The sequence below is a fragment of the Heteronotia binoei genome, chromosome 6, assembly GCF_032191835.1.
Source record: "Heteronotia binoei isolate CCM8104 ecotype False Entrance Well chromosome 6, APGP_CSIRO_Hbin_v1, whole genome shotgun sequence".
Taxonomy (NCBI): domain Eukaryota; kingdom Metazoa; phylum Chordata; class Lepidosauria; order Squamata; family Gekkonidae; genus Heteronotia; species Heteronotia binoei.
Window position 1 is genome coordinate 20,168,711 of NC_083228.1, and position 19,905 is coordinate 20,188,615.

The window sequence follows — 19,905 nt, forward strand, 5'->3', positions numbered from 1 at the left end:
TGTGTTTTGATTTGATCATATTCTAGGAGCTGCTCCCGCTGGTCCTGATGTTCGAATTACCTATAGCTGGAATCCTTCAACCAATCCCCGATCCCAATTCTCCCACCATTCAGCATATATCTCAAACGTACAACATTTCAGTGTCGTTTAAGCAACGTTCCCGGACGTATGGTGCTACAGTCATCATCAGAGGATCTCAGAATAATGCTAGTGCTGTGAAGGTAACGTCTAAAATCACTTGGCTTTTTCCTGTTATGTCTTAAAATTTCTTTGTTGTGTTATATGTCAATTTGCTGTTTAGCCCTGTCTAAAGTTTGAGTGGTTTTCTTCCATTTCATCTGAAGAAGTGTGCTTGCACACAAAAGCTCATACTTCGAAGAAAACCTCGTTGGTCTTAAAGGTGCCCCAGGACTCTAATCTGAAATCCCTGTCATTGTTGTAAAGGTCATAGTTCCAGTTTCCGTTTGACTGGTGTCTGCTTATCCCGGTTCAGCTTTTGTATGGCTCATAGTCGATCCCAGCCGCTATCGAAACTTTCCTAGATCTTGGCTTCACATCTAATGGATACATATTTACAGACTTTAGTAAAGGTGGTTCAGGCTGAAATGTATTTTTGATCATGTTAGTGGGGATTGTTGGCAGTGAGGAACTTGAAGAGTAGAACGTGCTATTGAGTTGCAACCGACTTGTGCTGAACCTCCATCCATGAGGCATTCCAAGCAAGGGATGTGTGGAGGTGGTTTCCTATTGCCGTCCTCCACATAGCAACCTGAGACCAATTCCCCACTAGCTTTATGCCGCTCTCATGTTCCTCTTCTTTGCGGGGCTTCCGTTGGATTTTGCACTATCTGCCCCCGGGGCTGCAACTCACTTTGCCTTTTTTGCGCGGTCAACAGAAACCGTTTTTTAGAGGATCTTGTTTGCTGCGTGGAAGAGGCAGAGCGAGTTGCAGCCCCAAGGCAGATAATGTGAAATCCAACAGGAGCCCCGCAGAGAAGAGAAGAGTGAAAGCAGCGTAAGGCTAGTGGGGAATCGGTCTGAGTCTTCCTTGGTGGTCTGTCATCCAAGTATCACTTAGCTCCCAAGGTCTGAAGAGCCTGAGCTGAGCTATTTGGGCTGGGATGCAAACGCAAACATAATGTATATGTTCAGGGAATGCCCATTAATTCTGTTGCTTGGGTAATAGCATATTAGGTATCATGTTTTTAGTTCAGATTAATTGAATACTTTTTGCCTTACAGAATGTACAATGAGTAATCTGATTGTAAAAGCTTACCTCAGTCCTTTTTTTCCCTCTCTCTTTCAAAAAAACAGGAAGGAACGGCTATGCTTTTGGAGCATCTGGCCGGTAGCTTGGCATCCGCAATCCCTGTGAGCACACAACTCGATATAGCAGCTCAGCATCATCTCTTTATGATGGGTCGAAATGGCAGCAACATTAAACATATCATGCAGAGAACTGGTGCTCAGATCCACTTCCCTGATCCTAGTAACCCACAGAAGAAATCCACAGTCTACCTCCAGGGCACGATTGAGTCCGTCTGTCTTGCCAGACAGTACCTCATGGTAAATAATTCACAGGAAAGCTTTGGGAAAATATCACACCATGTTAAGAGAGGAGGGGTGTTCATGTGATTAAATGGATGTTAGGTAGGGCCCTGTGTTGACCCTCTAGGCCAGGGGCCCCCAACCTCTGGGCAATGGACCAGTACTGATCCATGGCCTGTTAGCAATTGGACCATGGAATGAGGCAAAGACCTTGGCCTACTCCTCATTTAAAGACCCCCATGGAAGGACAGGGATGGGGTGTGGGCTTAGGGGCAGCCTGGGGCAGCAAAAACCCCAGCACCTCCACCCCCACCGGTCCATGGAAAAATTGTCTTCCACAAAACTGGGCCCTGGTGCCAAAAAGGTTGAGGGCCACTGCTCTAGGCATACGTTTGGCACTACTGCTCTTGCTTAGCTTTCTGAGGACATCAGCGCAAGTCTGGGCTGTACCACTTCAGGTTACGGGTAGGTCCTCCCGTTACAGAATACTTTTCTAGGCAACTCTCCCCATTAAAGAGTTAGTGTGTTGAGGAGGTGATCACCCCAGGATCTAGAATGGCACCTCTAGGGAGGTTTTGTGTATGACATACTAGTTGGTCATATGACTCCCACCCGGACACAAGTTTATGACTTTGTCTCATTAAGAGTATTTTGTGGTACATGTTTCCAAACACAAGTGCCTCATTTGCACGCTTCTTCTTAAGTGTACATACAAAACATCTAAAGTAGATAAATTTTTCCAGGTGACGGATGTGATCCAAAGAATGTTCGGTACTTCTAAGAACCATTAATTTTAATGGGAGAATTGAATCTTTCCCATTTAAATCAATGGGACTGGAAAGTGCTAAACTCCAGGTGGATTGTGACCATTGGGTAAAGGGGCCACTAGCTTATAAACAGTTTTAACTGTATAAATCTGAAGTGAATACTTTTTTAAAAAATGGGTTTTCAGGTCTGCTTATTTCAGCTCCTAATGTTGGAATGAGCTAGCAAAATCATTAAAATATCTTCTTGAGGGTTTTTTTAAGCAGAACTTTTGAATTTGGGGCTTACAAATACAGGGAAACATGCAGTTTTCCTCTCTCATAACCTAAAAAACAACTGAATTTTGACTCATGTCCCAGTAATTTCCAGTGTGTACTCTCTTTTGGCAATAACTAACATGCTCATTCTTTCTTTCAATGCTGCAAGGAAGTGCACTTATAATTGGATGGTAAGACATGGTTCCATTTTGCCTATATAATATGTGATTACTAAAAATCCAGCCGGTAGCATTCACTGTGGAGAAAGAAATTAATCTAGAACCATGGTCTTTAATACTGTTCCATGAAAAAAGGGACAAAGTAGCTTTCTATTTAGTGATGTAAAAAAAATTGCTTGTGGTAACAAAGATCTTGCGTTTCTTAAATATACTGAACAATAGCGAGCAGATGGTGCTAGCCTATGGTACTAAGCCCTTATATATTCAGTATGTCTAATGACTGTTAAAGTATAATAGAGGAGAGCTATTTTAAAATCTGAGATGCATCATAATCCATAGCTTTTGTTTTCATTCACATTTTAAGCACTGGAAATAATGGAGGTATTGTTTCACTTGTAGTGTAAAAAACATGCTAAACCATTTTGGATCCCACCAAAAATAATCACTGGCCAAAGTATTCCTGTCACCAGAACGTGAGTTTCTCTCCTCCTCCTTTCCTCTGTAGCCCAAATTCCTTCCAAATTGCTGTTCCTTGGGGATGGGAGACCCCCAGAAACAGCACAGAGAGGAAGTTGGAGGTCTGCAATGCGAGGTGGAAATCAGTAAAAATTATCTCCCCTTCTGCTTGAGGAAGTTGTTAGGTGGGATCCATCCCAGTGAAATTCTTGGTACCACTAAATGGTTCCTTGTTCTTCCAATGTTCGGTTGCTTTTTGCCATTTTTGTTTAATTTAACATCTGCATTTGAGAGAAGTTCATAGTTTCATAATGAACTTCACAACTGGCATGTTTCTTTACATCACATTAAGGCTTTTCGTTAGCATTTGAACATTTACTGTTGGCCATTTTCAATAAATGGTCATGTTCCCGAATTATTTGTGCAGGTTGAGGTCAAACAAGGCACAACACTGTGACTTAGTAGATAAACTAATTATATCTGAATGCTGGCCATTCCACTGAATATGCCATTGTGGACCTGTCATGGTGATGAAGTAACCTGATGTGTGTCTTATGAGTTAAGGCTATGTTTACATTACCATACTACTGAAATCTATGGAAATCAGATTCTAGTATTCTAGCCAGGAGTGGAATTCTAGCAGGAGCTCCTTTGCATATTAGGCCACACACCCCTGATGTAGCCAATCCTCCAAGAGCTTACTAAAAAGAGCCTTGTAAGCTCCAGGAGGATTGGCTACATCAGGGTGTGTGGCTTAATATGCAAAGGAGCTCCTGCTAGAATTCCACCCCTGTTTCTAACATCATTCGTTTTTGCATCTTGAGGTTTGTACTTTTAAACTTTGTGTTTTGCTGCATCTTGTCCCCCCTCCCCCTTTGATTCCTTGCAGTGACCGGCTACAAGCAATAGCCAAAGATTGCAAGGTTAGGCAGCAGGGTTCTGCTTACAGAAGTTGGAGAAGGGATTAATATTGGTCCCTCCTCACTACAGCGCATCAAACTTACCTCTTAGTCATCAAGGTTGCTGGTATTCATCACAGAGAACTGGTGCAAAGCATAGGATAGGAAAACTGGTTCCCACCCTAGTCTTATTTGCAATATTTCTGTTCACTTTTCACCTTGTAATGCTAGAAAGGAGGGACATACGAGGTGGGCAGACTTCTTTAACATAAGAGCCACAGAGTAAACATCAGATGTTTGAGAGCTGTATGAACGTCAGATGTTTGTGAGCAGGAAGGAAGGTAAACAGGGGAAGGAGAGGTGAAAAGAAAGCAGCTTTAAATACATTCTCCAAGCTGCCGACTGACTTGGCTTGGAGAAGTGATTTAAAGAGACAAATGCCTTCTCCAAGATGACTGATGGAGCAGTGGGGGCTTCGAGAGCCACACAGTATGTGTGAAAGAGCCACATGTGGCTCCTGAGCCACAGTTTGGCCATCTCTGATCTAGATGCACCAAGCTGTTAAGGTTTTCCACAGCTACCATTGTTGGCAGTCTAGGTCCTGCACAAGTTGTAGGTATTTCACTTATGTACAAAAATTGAAGAAGAAATCAATAAAAAAAGTTTCCTTTTGACGGCCAACTGACCATCCATACACTGCTGTGCAGGAGGCATTAATTGTGTTCTGAGTTTCAGGATGGCATTTTACGGACGAGCTTTTAAATTAGATTTTGTAATGCATCTTTTCAGGGTTGCCTTCCTCTTGTGCTGATGTTCGATATGAAGGAAGAAATTGATGTAGAACCACACTTTATAACTCAACTAATGGAACAGCTGGATGTCTTCATTAGTATTAAGCCAAAGCCAAAGCAACCAAGCAAGGTGGGTCAACAATCTGTCCTTTGTATGGGAGATTCATTTTTGCTGTCGCCCTGAAATATACTGACTGTAGTATACATAGAGCCAGTTTGGTATTGTGGTTAAGTGCGTGGACTCTTGTCTGGGAGAGCCAGGTTTGATTCCCCACTCCTCCACTTGCAGCTGCTGGAATGGCCTTGGGTCAGCCATAACTCTTGTAGGAGTTGTCCTTGAAAGGGAAGCTTCTGGGAGAGCTCTCTCAGCCCCACCCACCTCACAGGTATCGGGGGGGGGGGAGGAAAAGGAGATTGTGACCACTCTGAGATTCAGAGTATAGGGTGGGATATAAATCCAATATCATCTTCTTCTTAGTTAGAAAATTTTGCTTTTAATTGACATTTTGTTGATGTCTTCTTCCGCAGAGTAGCTGTGATACCGATTTGTATTTTTAAGGGATGAATCTAGTTTTTAATTTCTGAGAAAAGTACTTTTCAGCAATTCAGAAGCTCTGTGCCAACCCACCCTGTGCTTCTAATGCAATCGGGAAACTAAGTCATACTAAGGTAAAAGAGGGTGGTATTCCTTTGATCCCTAACTATGGGTTATTATTGCATCTTTAGTCAGTCACACTGATATTGCTGCCAGTCTGCTTCTTTTAAAAAACCATGAGCTCCAGAAGCATAATCGAACATTATCGCCCAAGTTCACTGCCTTATAAAAGTTTGCAAGAAGAGTAGTTTTTTATAACCCCCCCCCCTGCTTATGTGTATCTTAAGGAGCCTCAAAGCAGTGTACAATCACTTTCCCTTCCTCTCCCCATAACAGGCACCTTGTGAGGTAGGTGGGGCTGAAAGAGCTCTGAGATTACTGTGACTGGCCCAGCAGGCTTCATGTGGAAGAGGAGTGGGGCATCAAACCCGATTCTCCAGACTAGAGTCTGCCACTCTTAACCATTACACCACACCCTGAGGAACTTCTTTCTTTTCAAAAAAACTTCTAAGGCTTTAGTCTTCCTCTCTCCACAAGAAAGTAGCTGCCAGAGCCGGATTAACTATTAGGCCAAGTAGGCACTGGCCTATGGGTCCCCATGCCTTCAGGGGCCCCAGGCTGGCTTTCTCCCCCGGTTTCCCCCCTGCTTGCAGCCCTCCTAGTCCGCATGCACAGCCAGCAACTGAGCTGCTCTTTGCCCGGCTTGCCTGGCGTCATTGCTAAGTTTGCCTCTCCCCTGCAGCTTTGTCAAAAGGGGCTTTTGAGAAGGTGCCCACAGGCTTCAGTGGAAGCCACAGGTGGCAGGGCGGATGCTCCGACTGAGATAATTTGCGAGAGGGCCCCCAAGATTCCGACTGCCTAGGGGCTTCCACAGGGTTTAATCCGGCACTGGTCGCTGCTGATTCGGCTTATGTTCCCTTTGTCTGAATGTATTTGGGTGCCCTTGGATGAAGGAAGTGTGAGTGCCCCGCACTTCCTCTTTGCGGCAGTGCTAATCCACAGTAGCAGGAGATGCACATGCTTCTCTTATGCGGATAAATCGTACCATTTCCCTGGGTGTGTAGAGTTTTGCCAAGTCCTTGTTTGAGATCTGAAAAACACAAGTCGCTGCCTCTTGCTGTTCCAGAGCTTACATGAAAAGCATATGTGACTCCCCATATTTCAAGCGGAGCGGCTCATTTGCCGGGATTCTGAGCATTTGATGGATACCGGCTTCCACAGCTCTGCTGCTCTTGTGCCAATCTCTGTTTAAAGGGAAGGAAGACAAAATTAACATCTTGCAGCATTTGGGAGACATTAATAGGAACAAGAGTTAAATGCGGCAAGATCCTGTACAGTTACAATTGGATAATATCTCCTATGATCCTGCTTTTAAACTTTACAATATTACCTAATTTGTATCTGGCTTCATTTGAACTGGCCGTACCATACTGTAGTTTCAGTTTCACTGCCTCCCCCCAAAAAGTCAATATTTATCTTCTCGATATCACAGTAACCTTCAATAATAAAGGCTTCCAAGGAAAGCGAGAGCAGAGCCCTTATTTCTTTTCTTCTTCTTTAAATGTGGGTTTGAGAGATGCAAGAAAGACAAATACAAAATCCCAAGCAAGATGAGGGGAAATGAGCCAGATGCCTTAACATTTCCCTAAATGATAGCAGGCATCGTTACTAAACTCTGGGCTGATTTTTCGCAACCTCCAAACGCTGCCAGGCAATTTAGGCAGCTCCTGTGGGTTGTAGGTCTGTATGGGAGAGAGAGCACTGGAGTTCTCCCCCTTGTGCCAAGAACCTGGTTCTCTCTCCACAATGCTGATATTCCAAAAGTGTTGCAGCGGTAAGGTGAAGCAGATTATTATTATTATTATTTGTCTATTTATATTCTGCCCATTCCCCCATGGGGGCTCAGGGCGGAGTACATCAATATAGGTAGTAATAAAATCACGATAGAATCACGATAAAATCGGTTACAATATTTAGTTAATAGTAAAGCAGGATGATCCAGCAGGATGGTATAGCTAGATGGTACAGCGGTATGGTACATCAGGGGAGGCCAACCGATCTAACAAATGGACGCCCGCTGCCTCATCCAAAAGCCTGGTGGAACGGCTCCATTTTACAGGCCCTATGAAAGGCTAACAAGCCAGGTAGGGCCCAAATCTCCATAGGGAGCTGATTCCCCCAGGTCGGGGCCAGGACCAAAAAGGTCCTGGCCCTGGTAGAGGCAAGACGGGCATTTCTTGGGCTGGGGATGGTCAAAAGATCTTGGGAGTCCGAACGAAGTGACCTCCGGGGCATATATGGGGAGAGACGGATCCATAGGTATAGTGATGTAGCACTTCAACCCCTCTCTTTGCAAACCTTGGTTTAGAAACCAGAAACCTGCCTTGTAAATGAGCTGGCATCCTTTCCTCCTGTTTGGAGCAGTTCCCTTCTCATCTTTTCCATTTTTGATGCTAACTTTGATTCTTCACTACAAAGAGAAGCAAGTTTCTTATTACCATAGAATCTTGTGTTTGGTTTGTGTTGATGTACATATATAGCATGAAACCATGGTTAACTTATAGAAAGAAGGGAGCAGTTAATAAATGTTCACGAGTCTGCTTCATTTGCAAACTGTAGGTTTTAGGGAGCCAACATTGCACGTAGGTTGTGTTTGAAGTGTTACACAGTTGGGGCAGGAGTATCAATTGGTTTGGGATATAGAATTTGGAAGTACCACAGTTTGGAAATGGAATCATTAGTGGCATGCATTTGTGTGATGCCATCATCTTTCCAAAATGTAGAAGGGGAAAGGGGGTGTTACTCTGGATGCTTTAGAACATCTTGTTCACTAATCATGCTTTTAGGAAAGAGGAAAAAAAGGAAAATTGCCCTGAGCTGGATAGCCCAGGCAAGCCCCATCTCAGAAGCTAAGCAGGGTTGACTCTGGTTAGTAAATAGGAGACCTCCTGGAAATACCAAGTCCGCAGGACTGGGCAGGCTTTATTCAACCACCTCTCTGAATATCCTCCAGGCTCCCAGTAGAGGTCAGTCACCAGAGGTCAACATGACTCCCAGGTGCAAACACACACAGACACACACAAAATGCAAAAAATACTGAAAAGGAAAATCACCGTTCTTGGGTAATGGAGCTGTAGAGGACAGACCATGAAGGGAGGAAGAAGTTTGCTTGGCTACGCACATCAAAAATTGGCTAGTTGTCAAATTTCTTATGTAAATATTCATTTATGTAAATATTCCTTAGAATTATACTCAGTCATTTCTAAGGAATATTTACATAAGAAATGGATTTTTGTTTAAATGTCGATTTACCTCTCTCTTTTGAAGTCTTACGAAACTTTGATTCAATAACTGTGTATTTTATCCTACAACTGTTAGAAGCTAGCTGCATTTTAGTGGGCCCATGTTCTAAAAGTCTTTTAAAAAATTAGAAAACTCAAATGCGTTCGGAGTGCATGTGTGCATGCCAGAGGATGAATTTGATTTAAGAGTAGATTCGTAAGCACTTTGTTGCCAGCTGTATCAAATGGTTTGAAATATTTATTGTACTCTTACTGTTGTATATTTCCTTTCCTTCTTTACAGTCTGTAATCGTGAAAAGTGTTGAGCGAAATGCCTTAAACATGTACGAGGCACGGAAATGTCTCCTGGGCCTTGAAAGTAATGGAGTTGCCGTAGCAACGAACCCGTCCACAGTCTCCTGTCCTGTAGGCCTCTCATGTCCTGGCTTGGATATCCTCTCCTCAGCTGGGCTAGGGCTCACTGGACTCGGTACAAACCATTATGCTTGCGTTCATAATATTTTCAAACTTAGCCTAATAATTTGCAAAATATGAGCTACGCGCCTGAGATCCAACAGGGGAAATGGAAGTAATTGTGTTTGTCTTAGACATGGGAAATAAAGGGATTTAGGCATCTGCTGGTAAGTCAGCAGTAAAGATTGGAACTGTTGAAATAAAATGTGCAACAGGAAAGAACTGCGTAAAATGTTTGGACTTCTAAACAACTGACTTGCCAAGTTCCCAAAGTAGACTCTTGATTCCTCACACTAGTTTAATGTTTGGGGGACAGGAAGGGAAGCTGCAGTTCTCCATTTCAACCCATTGTACATACATGCATATGATATATAAGTGAAGCTGCCTTATACTATATCAGACCATCACTCCCTCAGGGCCAGTATTATCTACTCAGAGTGGCAATAGCTTCCCAGGGCTTCAGGTTGAGATCTTTCACATCACCAACTACCTTAACTGGAGAAGATGAGGATTGAACCTGGGACTTTCTGCATGCCAACCAGTTGCTCTTAACACTTAGCCATGCCCCCCTTCTGAGTTCTAGTACTTGGTGGAAGAAACCACCATTCTGGCAGCATTGATTTTTAGTGAACTACACTTCAAGAATACCAAGAATATAATGCATCCTTTCATGGGCTTCTCAAGAACAATTAATGTCAGACTAACCTTATCTCCTTTTTTGAGAAAGTTACTACCTTGCTGGATCAGGGGAATGCTGTAGACAAAGTTTATTTTGATTTCAGTAAGATAAGGTTCTACATAGTATTCTTGTTGACGTTAGTAAAATGTAGTTTTGATCTGGTTACTGTTCGGTGGATCTGTAACTACTTGATAGATCAGACACAAAAAGTGTTTGTGAATGGTTCCTTATCCTCTTGCTGAGGAGTGACAAGTGGAGCACCTCAAGGATCCGTCTGGGGCCTGTTTTTTTCAACATCTTTATAAATGATTTGTATGAAGGAATAGAGTGAGCGCTTACATTTGCAAATGATATTAAATTGGGTCACAAATACAGTAGAAGACAGAGTCAGGATACAGGATGATCTTGACTGGCTTTTCTGTACAGGCTTTTCTAACTGGTCTCTTATTTTTGGTGCAGGTCTCTTGGGTCCAACTGCCTTGTCCGTCAACACATCCACTACTCCGAATTCTCTCCTGAATGCCCTTAATAGTTCTGTTAGTCCTTTGCAAAGTCCCAGTTCAGGCACACCCAGCCCAACATTATGGGCCTCTTCCATTGCCAATACGAGTGCCACAGGCAAGTATTTGTCTTCACACGCTGTTTAAAAGTAAGGTTTTTGAAGTTTTTTTTTAAAGGAGGAGCTGTATTAATCTGGAAAGGACTTCTATTTCCTTTCCTGCAGGATTCTCTGCTATTCCCCATCTGATGATACCATCCACAGCCCAGGCCACCTTAACTAGTATACTTTTGTCCGGAGTGCCAAACTACGGTCAGAACACACCCTCTCCCCCTCCTGGCTTAACCCCCGTCGATATCCACGTAAATGGCATGCAAACGGAAAGCAAGAAAAGCCAAACTTCTTTGAACGGCCACGTAAAGGTAAATAAGGCGACTTTAATATATACGCTCAAGAGCCCTCATGGCGCAGAGTGGTAAAGCTGCAGTACTGCAGTCTGAGCTCTCTGCTCACGACCTGAATTCAAACCTGGCAGAAGATGAGTTTTCAGGTAGCCGGCTCCAGGTTGACTCAGCCTTCCATCCTTCCGAGGTCAGTAAAATGAGTACCCAGCTTGCTGGGGGGAAAGTGTAGATGACTGGGGAGGGCAATGGCAAGCCACCGTGTAAAAAAAAGTCTGCCGTGAAAATGTGAAAGCAACATCACCCCAGAGTCAGAAACGACTGGTGTTTGAACAGGGGACTGTCTTTACCTTTTTAATATATAAGCTATCAAAACCAAGACTTGCAAAGTTTAGGTTGGGGGTGTCCCCACCTTTATGAACCTGTGGGCACCTTTTGAATTCTGGTGGGCACAGCTGCAAAGTGGTCACATGAAAGGCCAAGCTAACCATACATGCAAGGGAAGCATGCGCAAGGGAGAAGAGGAATGATTTTTTTTTAAAAAATAGACTGGGGAAGAGGAGTCAGCTAAAGAATAAAACCAATAGTATTGGCGGTGGTAGCTAAAATGTTATTTCAAGCATTACCATGTTATTTTAATGTTATTTGAGATCCAGCGCCACCAGCTTTGAAATTATGCACACAGACAAATGGCGTGACCTGAATAGCTTTTAACATGTGTTGTTTTAGTGTTTTATGTGTATTTATTGTACTTGAGGTATTTTAGAGTCTATTGTGTGATCCACCCTGAGCCCGCTTGTGGAAAGGGCAAAATAGAAACAGAAGGAAATGAATAAAATGAGCTTCCCAACCAAATCAGATTGTAAACTTAGAAGCCCTATTGGGCAGGAGCCTGCCTGGCCCTACCCGCATTCCAAAAACATTTAATAGGCACCAGCAAAGGCATTGACAGGCTCTATGGCACTCCCCGGGCACCATGATGGGGACCCAGTTTTAGATTAATTACTGTCTGTCAGTCAGTCTGTCTGTCCGTCCGTCATGTTAGATCAGGGGTGGCCAAATTTGCTTAACATAAGAGCCACATAGAATAAATGTCAGATGTTTGACAGCTGCAAGACAGGAAGGAACAGAGGGTGGGTAGAAGGAAGGGTGGAAGGGAGGAAGGCAAATAGATGGGGTGAGGCGGAAAGAAAACAACTTTAAATGCATTCTCCAAGCCATCGGCTGGCTTGGCTTGGAGAAGTAATTTAGAGAGATAAATGCCGTCTCCAAACTGGCTGATGAGGTCATGGGGGCTTGGAAAGCCGCACAATACATGTCAAAGAGCCACATGTAGCTTCTGAGCCAGGTTGGCCACTCCTGTGTTAGATTTATATCCCGCCCATTCTACAATGACTCAAGGCAGCTAACAACATAAAACAAACAAAGGCAAATAAACAGTATTAAAACAATCAAATGATCAAACAATCAAATAAAATCACAGTGGTGCTACTACATCTATTATAGGCAGGATAACAGATAACTTTTAAAAAAAAAGTTGAGTAGAAAAGTTCCACAAGTAGGACAACAGACTGTACTAGTAGTTTTTATAGATATTTTGAGATCTTAACTTCACCATTTTGAAAGCATGATCGATAAAAGTGTGTGTGCTTGCTCCGGTTGGCACTGTAGTGGGTGAACAAGGAAACAAAACCTCCTGCAGAACTACATTGCTGAGATCAGGCTTGAGTCTGAGCCACAAAGTAAGCAAGGTGCAGTTAGCCATGACTAATTGGGAGAGTCAAAAGATGCATTGCCAGTAACAGAGAGCAGATCATGTCTCCATTTAAGGGAACTGCCTCAATCCACTTCTGTCAAGGGGGGAGGGAATTAATCGGGTGGTGTTTTGGAAACATAGCTGCTCCTCAGTGCTGTTGCTGGTGAGTCTGCTTTGTCCTCAACAGCCATCCTGAAGGGTAGGATATAGCCATCAAGATACTGGACCAGAGCTGGCTAAACTTGGTCAGTGTAAGAGCCACATAGAATAAACATCAGATGTTTGAGAACCTCAAGACATGAATGCCAGATGTTTGAGAGCAGGAAGGAAGGCAAATAGATGGGGAAAGGAAGAGAGTTGAAAGAAAGCATCTTTAACTTTTAAATGCATTCTCTAAGTCGCCGGCTGGCTTGGCTTGAAGAAGTGATTTAAAGAGAGAAATGCCTTCTCCAAGATGGCCAACAGGGCAATGGGGGCTTCGAGAGCCACACAATATGTGTGAAAGAGCCACATGTGGCTTCTGATCCACAGTTTAGTCATCCCTGTACTGGACCACATGAACTTCCAATCATGCCCTTTATTGTGTGTTGTTACAGGAGTCTTGCAAGTTGAAAATAAAAATGGTTTGAAGCAATACATTGCTTCGTGTTTGTTTTGTGGTGCTATTTTTTTGAAGTCCGAGATGGTGATTTAAACATTCTTGTACCAATTCTAGACCTCAGCTATGAAGTATTCAGCCTTGTCTGCTGCATCTCTTGGTGAGAATGTATTAAGTTCAAATCACAGCGATTCATCCCGGCAGACAAGTAGCCATAACGCGTCTGAACAAGTGACCACCAAGGCGAATGCTGGAGAAGGTAGAATCAAAAATAAGCATGATGTGTTCTCTATGTTGCTTCGTCTTTTTTTTTTTTTTGGGGGGGGGGGAGAGTTGGCTTTTCCCTCTTAGGACATTCAGGATAAATGTAATGCTTGAACAGGTGACAAGGGAGTCTGAACATCAACTTAGAAAGTGGCATGCTCGAAATTAAGATCGGACTGCCTGCTTAGTCAAGACTGTCTGGTCTGGCAAAATGGGAACCCAAGATCAAATTGCTTGGTGTGAAGCAGGCCTCATTTTGGGCAGTCCCACAACTGACAAATCCCATCTTAGAAAATGGATATTTGACTCTGATGCCCGACTAGATCGTACCTTAATATTAAAATCAAAAACAGCACCATGGTACAAATTAATTAAACTGGAACACCCAAGATCTCCATACTTAGTTAACATTTCTAATCATGTTCTTAAAGCGTACTTTACCTCCTTACGATTCCAGTCAATGCCAACAGCAGTCATGGAAGGTCGTCTTAATCAAACTCCAGTGGCCCACTGTTTATGCATTTGCTGTTCTCATGCAATTGAGGATTTACCTCATTATTTATTTTTCTGTTTTGCTCTATTCCAGTCCCAAGGGCTAAATTTTTAGATGGAATTCTGTCAGGCCTAAGTGCTTATTCAGTTGAAGAAAAAAATAGTATTTCTTTTATCTGATATTGATGCTTATAGCTCCCAGAAAGTTTCAGTCTTTGCCCTCGCAGTGAAGAAAATACGTGCCAAGGTGGCAATGCAGAGGGATAACTTTTAGATTTATGTCTACACCTTTATTGTTTAATTTTTATAATTTTTTATTGATTTTAACTACAAAGAAAAGGAGCATAAGCACAGATACATTATGGAGGGGGAAGGATAGATACAAAATGGGAAAGACAGAAACAAAGAAAAATACAAATATATCAGTTACGGTTCTACCTCCAGATAAAATACCCAATACTTTTTATCCGCAAGTATAAAATTCTCCCCATATATTTTACCATCTTTATCTTTCGTTATATCTTTTTTTTTTTTACTAAACTATTACTTAAAATATGAGTCTAAACAATTCTTCTTCAACACATAAAAGTATAAAAAAATCAGAGCAGTCTCAACAGAAAGCTAGCTGGCTAAACTAAACCATGTTGGAAGCACAGACTAACTTGTTAGTTTAACAATATCAACGTTGGAGTAAACATATGAAATATCGTGAAGGCACAGACAGACTTGTTAATTTAATAATATCATCCTAGAATTAACATGAAGCCCATATCCTTAACAGGCTAAGAATAAAATATAATCGTTTATCTGTCTCAGTATGAACAGTTTCTCCAAACAAACATATTAAGAGCAGATCTGCCGAATAAAAAATAATTGTGTTGTCTGCCCTCCTAACCGTCAATCCAAATTAACTGTATATTTATCTAACATTTTAACAAAACCTTTCCATCCTTAGAATCCCCCTTGACCTTTTAAAATCACATATCAGTTCTTATTAACAATTGCATATTTAATTACTCACAGAGAAAACCACAACTCAGAAACCCTTCTTTTTGGGAAAGTTTTTACATCTTGATTTTTACTACTTAACCATATTAAAAATACAAACTCGCTTATTAATTTGACGATATCATTATTACAGTGAGCATAAGAGACAAATATCTTTATCTATTAAATGCAAATCAAATTGAAAGATAATTATGTTATCTGCCTTCTTAAGTATATAGCCCAGACATCCCACATAAGCTCTTAAAATCATATATAAGTTCTTACTGTGAGTTCCATATCCAACTACCCGCAAAGTCTGCCAACTTGCAAGTTGGTTACATTATCTGTCTTCTTAAAATTTAAAAACTTTTCATTCCTCTAGCTTTTACATCCATATTACTCCAGAAAAAACAACTTAATATAACCCAGACATCACATTTTGCCTTTTAAAATCGCATGTCAGTTCTTACTGAGAGTTTCATATCCGACTATCCACAAAGAGAGAGTTCAAAAATCCTTCTTCCTAAAATATTTCCACATCTTGATTTGTTGGCTGAGATGCACCTTCTCTCTTCTCAATGCAGTCATCCCTCTCGATAACGGTGGAAACAATTCTACGCCATTTGTTCCTCTCAGCAGAACTTCACTCAATCTCGATTTCTGGTCTCGTTTTTTAACTGCACCATAAGGTTCCATTTTGGTTTTCTTTCGTTCATTTCGCAACGGATCACTTTCCCCTTCTAATTCCACAGACGTCACCAGAATCTCTTTAGCACTCTGCTCATGTAGATTTGAGATTTCACTAGTTTTCAGCATAAAAGCTCCCATTTGCTTTCTAATCAACTCCGTTAATAAACCAAGATCCTGTTTCAGAGAAGTAATACTCCATAGTATATCTTTTTTGTAAAACATTTCGCCAGCAAACTCAGTCTCTTAATCCAAGTTGAAAAGTTGTTTAAAGATCCAGTTAGACTGTCATTCCAAATCTCCTCCAGCTGTGATTTTAAATGATCTTCTTCGTGGTCTCTGTGCATTCACACATATGGGTAATCCGCAGGATTGGCCCCGACCTCGGAGAGTTCAAAGCAATCTTGATCGTAGATCTGGCGCGCCTCCCACTTGTCCTGGGAGGAGACAGCTACTGCGCATGCCTGGACAAGGGGGAGGTGCTTAGCCACTCAGTTTCTTCCTTACCGCCGACCGGATCGCACCTTCCTCGTTGATCTCCAACTTCTTCATTGCAATCTCCAACAACTACCTTCTCTTCGCTTCAATTCTTCATCTTCTACTTCTCCTGGTATCGTATAAAAAAAAAAAAAAAAAAAAGCCTCCTCTTACTATCTTTCTGGACTTTCCCCCTCCCTCCCCCCCCCCCCTCCCGGGCGGATGGAAGGAAGGGACAAGATAATCTTTAAACGCTGTACCAGCTGCTCATCCAAAATCCCCTCGTCCGACGGCCACTCTCTTTGCCTGTTCTGCCTTGGAGAGGCACACCGTCCAGACTCCTGCGTGCACTGCAGCCAATTTGGTAAACAGGCCCGCAAGAACCGCGCCGCGAGACTCAAGAGCCACCTCATGGAAACCTCACTCCGACCGGCCATGCCGCGTGGCGGACAACAACAACCCGCGCCATCTTCCCCACACCTCGTGGGAGAGGCGCAGTCGGCAGCTTCCGTGGCACAGACTCCCTGTAAGCCTAAGACCGGCAAGCACTCTAAGAAGTCGGACGACCCCAAAAAGCGCCGCCGCTCCGATTCCGCCCACTCGGACCCGACGGGTAGCACTAGCTCAAAAAAGCATAAGACCCGCCCTCTCGACTCGGCCTCGAACCCGACCACCAAACCGAAGGCCCCGAACCCGACCGCCACTGCCTCCGGATCGATGCCGAAGACTCCGACGTCGAAGTCGACGGCAACACCGTCAATCACTCCGTTGGAAATCATCCGCATCTCATCAAAGTCGCCGTCCATTCCGAATTCCCCACCAGACCAGCTGCTGGATACGCACTCTACCGCATCCGTTAGGACCCACACTCTCGACCCCACTAAATTCATAGATCTCTCACAGCCGATAGACGCCCACGCGCTCACCAGAGAACCCTCGACCCCGAGAGATCCCCTGACTAGACCTCGATCTCACAGTCGCAGACGCACCAGGTCCCGCAGTCGCCGACACACCAGGTCCCGCAGTCGCCGCCGTACCAGGTCCCGCAGTCGCCGCCGCACCAGGTCCCGCAGTCGCCGCCGCACCAGGTCCCGCAGCCGCCGACGCTCTCGCAGCCACCGCAGGGGGAGACACTACTATTACTCTCCATCGAGATCTAGGTCTCCATCCCCACGGCACCGAAGACGGCACCGACGATCACCATCCCACGATCGCCATTACCACAGCTACCAAGAGTCTCCGCGCTACCGAGATCGCACACACAGACTCCAAACTGCATCGATCGAATCGCTTCACCACCATGACGACCCTACGGACCTCGGCGCCGAACCGAAGCTCCCGTCACCACTAGAATCCCTACACACGGCTCCCAAGATAACACCTCAGCCCGACCTACCTCAAGGAACCGACGACGGATCCGAGGAGGAACTCTCCGACTCCGACCACTCTTCGGGTTCGGACCTACAATCCCCAGACTCCGACATAGCCAAGCCAGCAGACTTATCACCGTCTGAAGGCCCAAGATCCTACCTCGACCTTGTAGCAAACATGGCAAGCTCGCTAAATCTAAAGCTCAATACAGACGCTCCCAGAGTCTCGGACGTCGTTTTTGATCTAGTCCACGCGGATCTTCCATCCAGCTCTTCTCTCCCAATGCTCCCCGTTCTACTAGAAACACTCAAAGAAGCATGGGACAAACCGGCATCGGTACCGCCAACATCCAAGAGGGTTGAAGCGCTGTACAAGATACACGCACCTGATTCCAAGTTCCTGTTCACCCACCCGGCTCCGAACTCGATCATTGTACATTCGTCCTCGAAGTCGAAGCAGACTAGACACCCGGTACCACCAGAACGGGAGGGCAAAAAAACTCGACACGATCGGAAGAAAGATTTACGCCCTCACTACAGCCACAACCAAAATCCTCAACTACATGGCATGCTTCTCCGCATACACCCACAACCTGACCACCTCCCTCGCCGCATTGGTACCATCCCTGCCCGAGGCATCCCAAAAGTCAGCCACCACCACCCTGCAGGAGATGGCCAGAGTAACCAAACAGCAAATCAACACTGCCCGTCACGCTGCACAATGTTCCTCCAGAACCTTGGCCTCAGCCATAGCACTCCGCAGACACGCGTGGCTCAGGTCCTCCTCCCTCCAACCAGACATCAAATACAAAGTTGAAGATTTGCCCTTTGATGGCCTTGGCCTGTTTAGCTCCTCTACAGATGACATCCTCACATCTGTAGACGATGGCAGGAAGAGGGCAAGACGACTGGGAGTCTCCCAACCTCTGACCCAAACCAATCGACAAAGGAACTGGAGGTCCAACCAATACAAAGGGAACAGATCCCCACGGCAACAGGAACCATGGAAGCGCAAACCACCGCAATCCAAACCTTCCTTTCAACACAGACGCCAAACAACCAAGAAACCTTCAACCACACCCAAACCGTCTCTCTGACCTCCCTGCCCCGAGCCGTCCAGTCTCCCTCCATCAGCCAAACCCATCAACACGACTACAACCATTCTACACTGCCTGGAGGACCATAACATCGGATGCCTGGGTCCTCGCCATCATTCAAAGAGGCTACCTAATAGAGTTTACGTCCACTCCAAAGCACCACCGGTTCCTCACCACACCCCCGTCCGCACCCCTGCAGACGGAAATCGCGTCTCTGCTGGACAAAGGCGCGATAGAACCAGTCCCACCCCAATACCATCGCACCGGCTTCTACTCCCGGTACTTCCTGGTGCCAAAAAAGGACGGAGGACTCCGACCCATTCTCGACCTCCGCAAACTCAACCTACACATAACCTACAAGAAATTCCGTATGGTCACGCTTCAGGCAATCCTCCCGCTCATCCCAGAACGAGCATGGATGGCGTCCATAGACCTCCAGGACGCCTACTTCCACATTACAATCAACCATCATCACAGAAGATTCCTCAGGTTCGCCATAGGGAAGCAGCACTTCCAGTTCTGCTCCCTTCCCTTCGGTCTCTCCACAGCACCAAGGGTCTTCACCAAGTGCATGGCAGTAGTAGCAGCCACATTACGCCAGCAGCAGATATCAATCTTCCCGTACATAGACGACTGGCTGATCGTCGCCCATTCCAGGGAGCAACTACAACTGGACGTCTCGACCACCCTCTCCACCCTGGCCACCTTAGGCCTCCTAGTCAACCTCTCAAAATCCAAACTAGTCCCTACCCAGAGGATCCAATTCATAGGAGCAGACATCTCCACGCTCTCGCAAACGGCTTTCCTACCTCAGGACAGGGCACTCGCCATAATGTCACTGGCCAACACTATCATCGCCCAGCGCTCCCAAACAGCGCTCACCTTCCAGAGAATGCTAGGCCTCATGGCAGCAACCACAGCAGTTCTGCGGTTTGCGAAGCTGCACATGCGTCCCCTCCAAATGTGGTTCGTAAGAACTTTCCGCCCTCACACACAACATCAATCCACACTGCTCACCCTTCCACTACACATTGTACCATCCCTCAAATGGTGGACCAAGGAACGTCACCTCTACAAGGGCATGCCATTCAAGCAGACACCGCCCTCGGTGATTGTAACCACAGATGCCTCCAACTGGGGATGGGGAGCCCACTTGGAAGACCTCACGGTGCAGGGCCAGTGGACAGACTACGAACGCTCTCTCCACATAAACTGCCTGGAGCTCATCGCAGTGCACAAGGCTTTGCGGTCCTTCCTCCCATCGCTAAGGAACCAGCACGTCCAGATCACCTCCGACAACATCGCCACAGTCTTTTACATCAACAGGCAGGGCGGCACCGCCTCCGTCAGACT

General features: G+C 44.8%; 1 protein-coding gene across 1 annotated transcript in view; it reads left to right on the forward strand.

Moving 5' to 3' along the window:
- Positions 1-19,905, forward strand: part of BICC1 (BicC family RNA binding protein 1) — a 199,374-nt gene that overhangs the window by 141,294 nt on the left and 38,175 nt on the right. Inside the window, exons 7-13 of the mRNA XM_060241083.1 lie at positions 27-221; positions 1,315-1,566; positions 4,894-5,025; positions 9,075-9,261; positions 10,384-10,542; positions 10,649-10,845; positions 13,296-13,437. Coding sequence (XP_060097066.1) covers positions 27-221; positions 1,315-1,566; positions 4,894-5,025; positions 9,075-9,261; positions 10,384-10,542; positions 10,649-10,845; positions 13,296-13,437 — 1,264 coding nt within the window. The remainder of the gene's footprint in view (positions 1-26; positions 222-1,314; positions 1,567-4,893; positions 5,026-9,074; positions 9,262-10,383; positions 10,543-10,648; positions 10,846-13,295; positions 13,438-19,905) is intronic.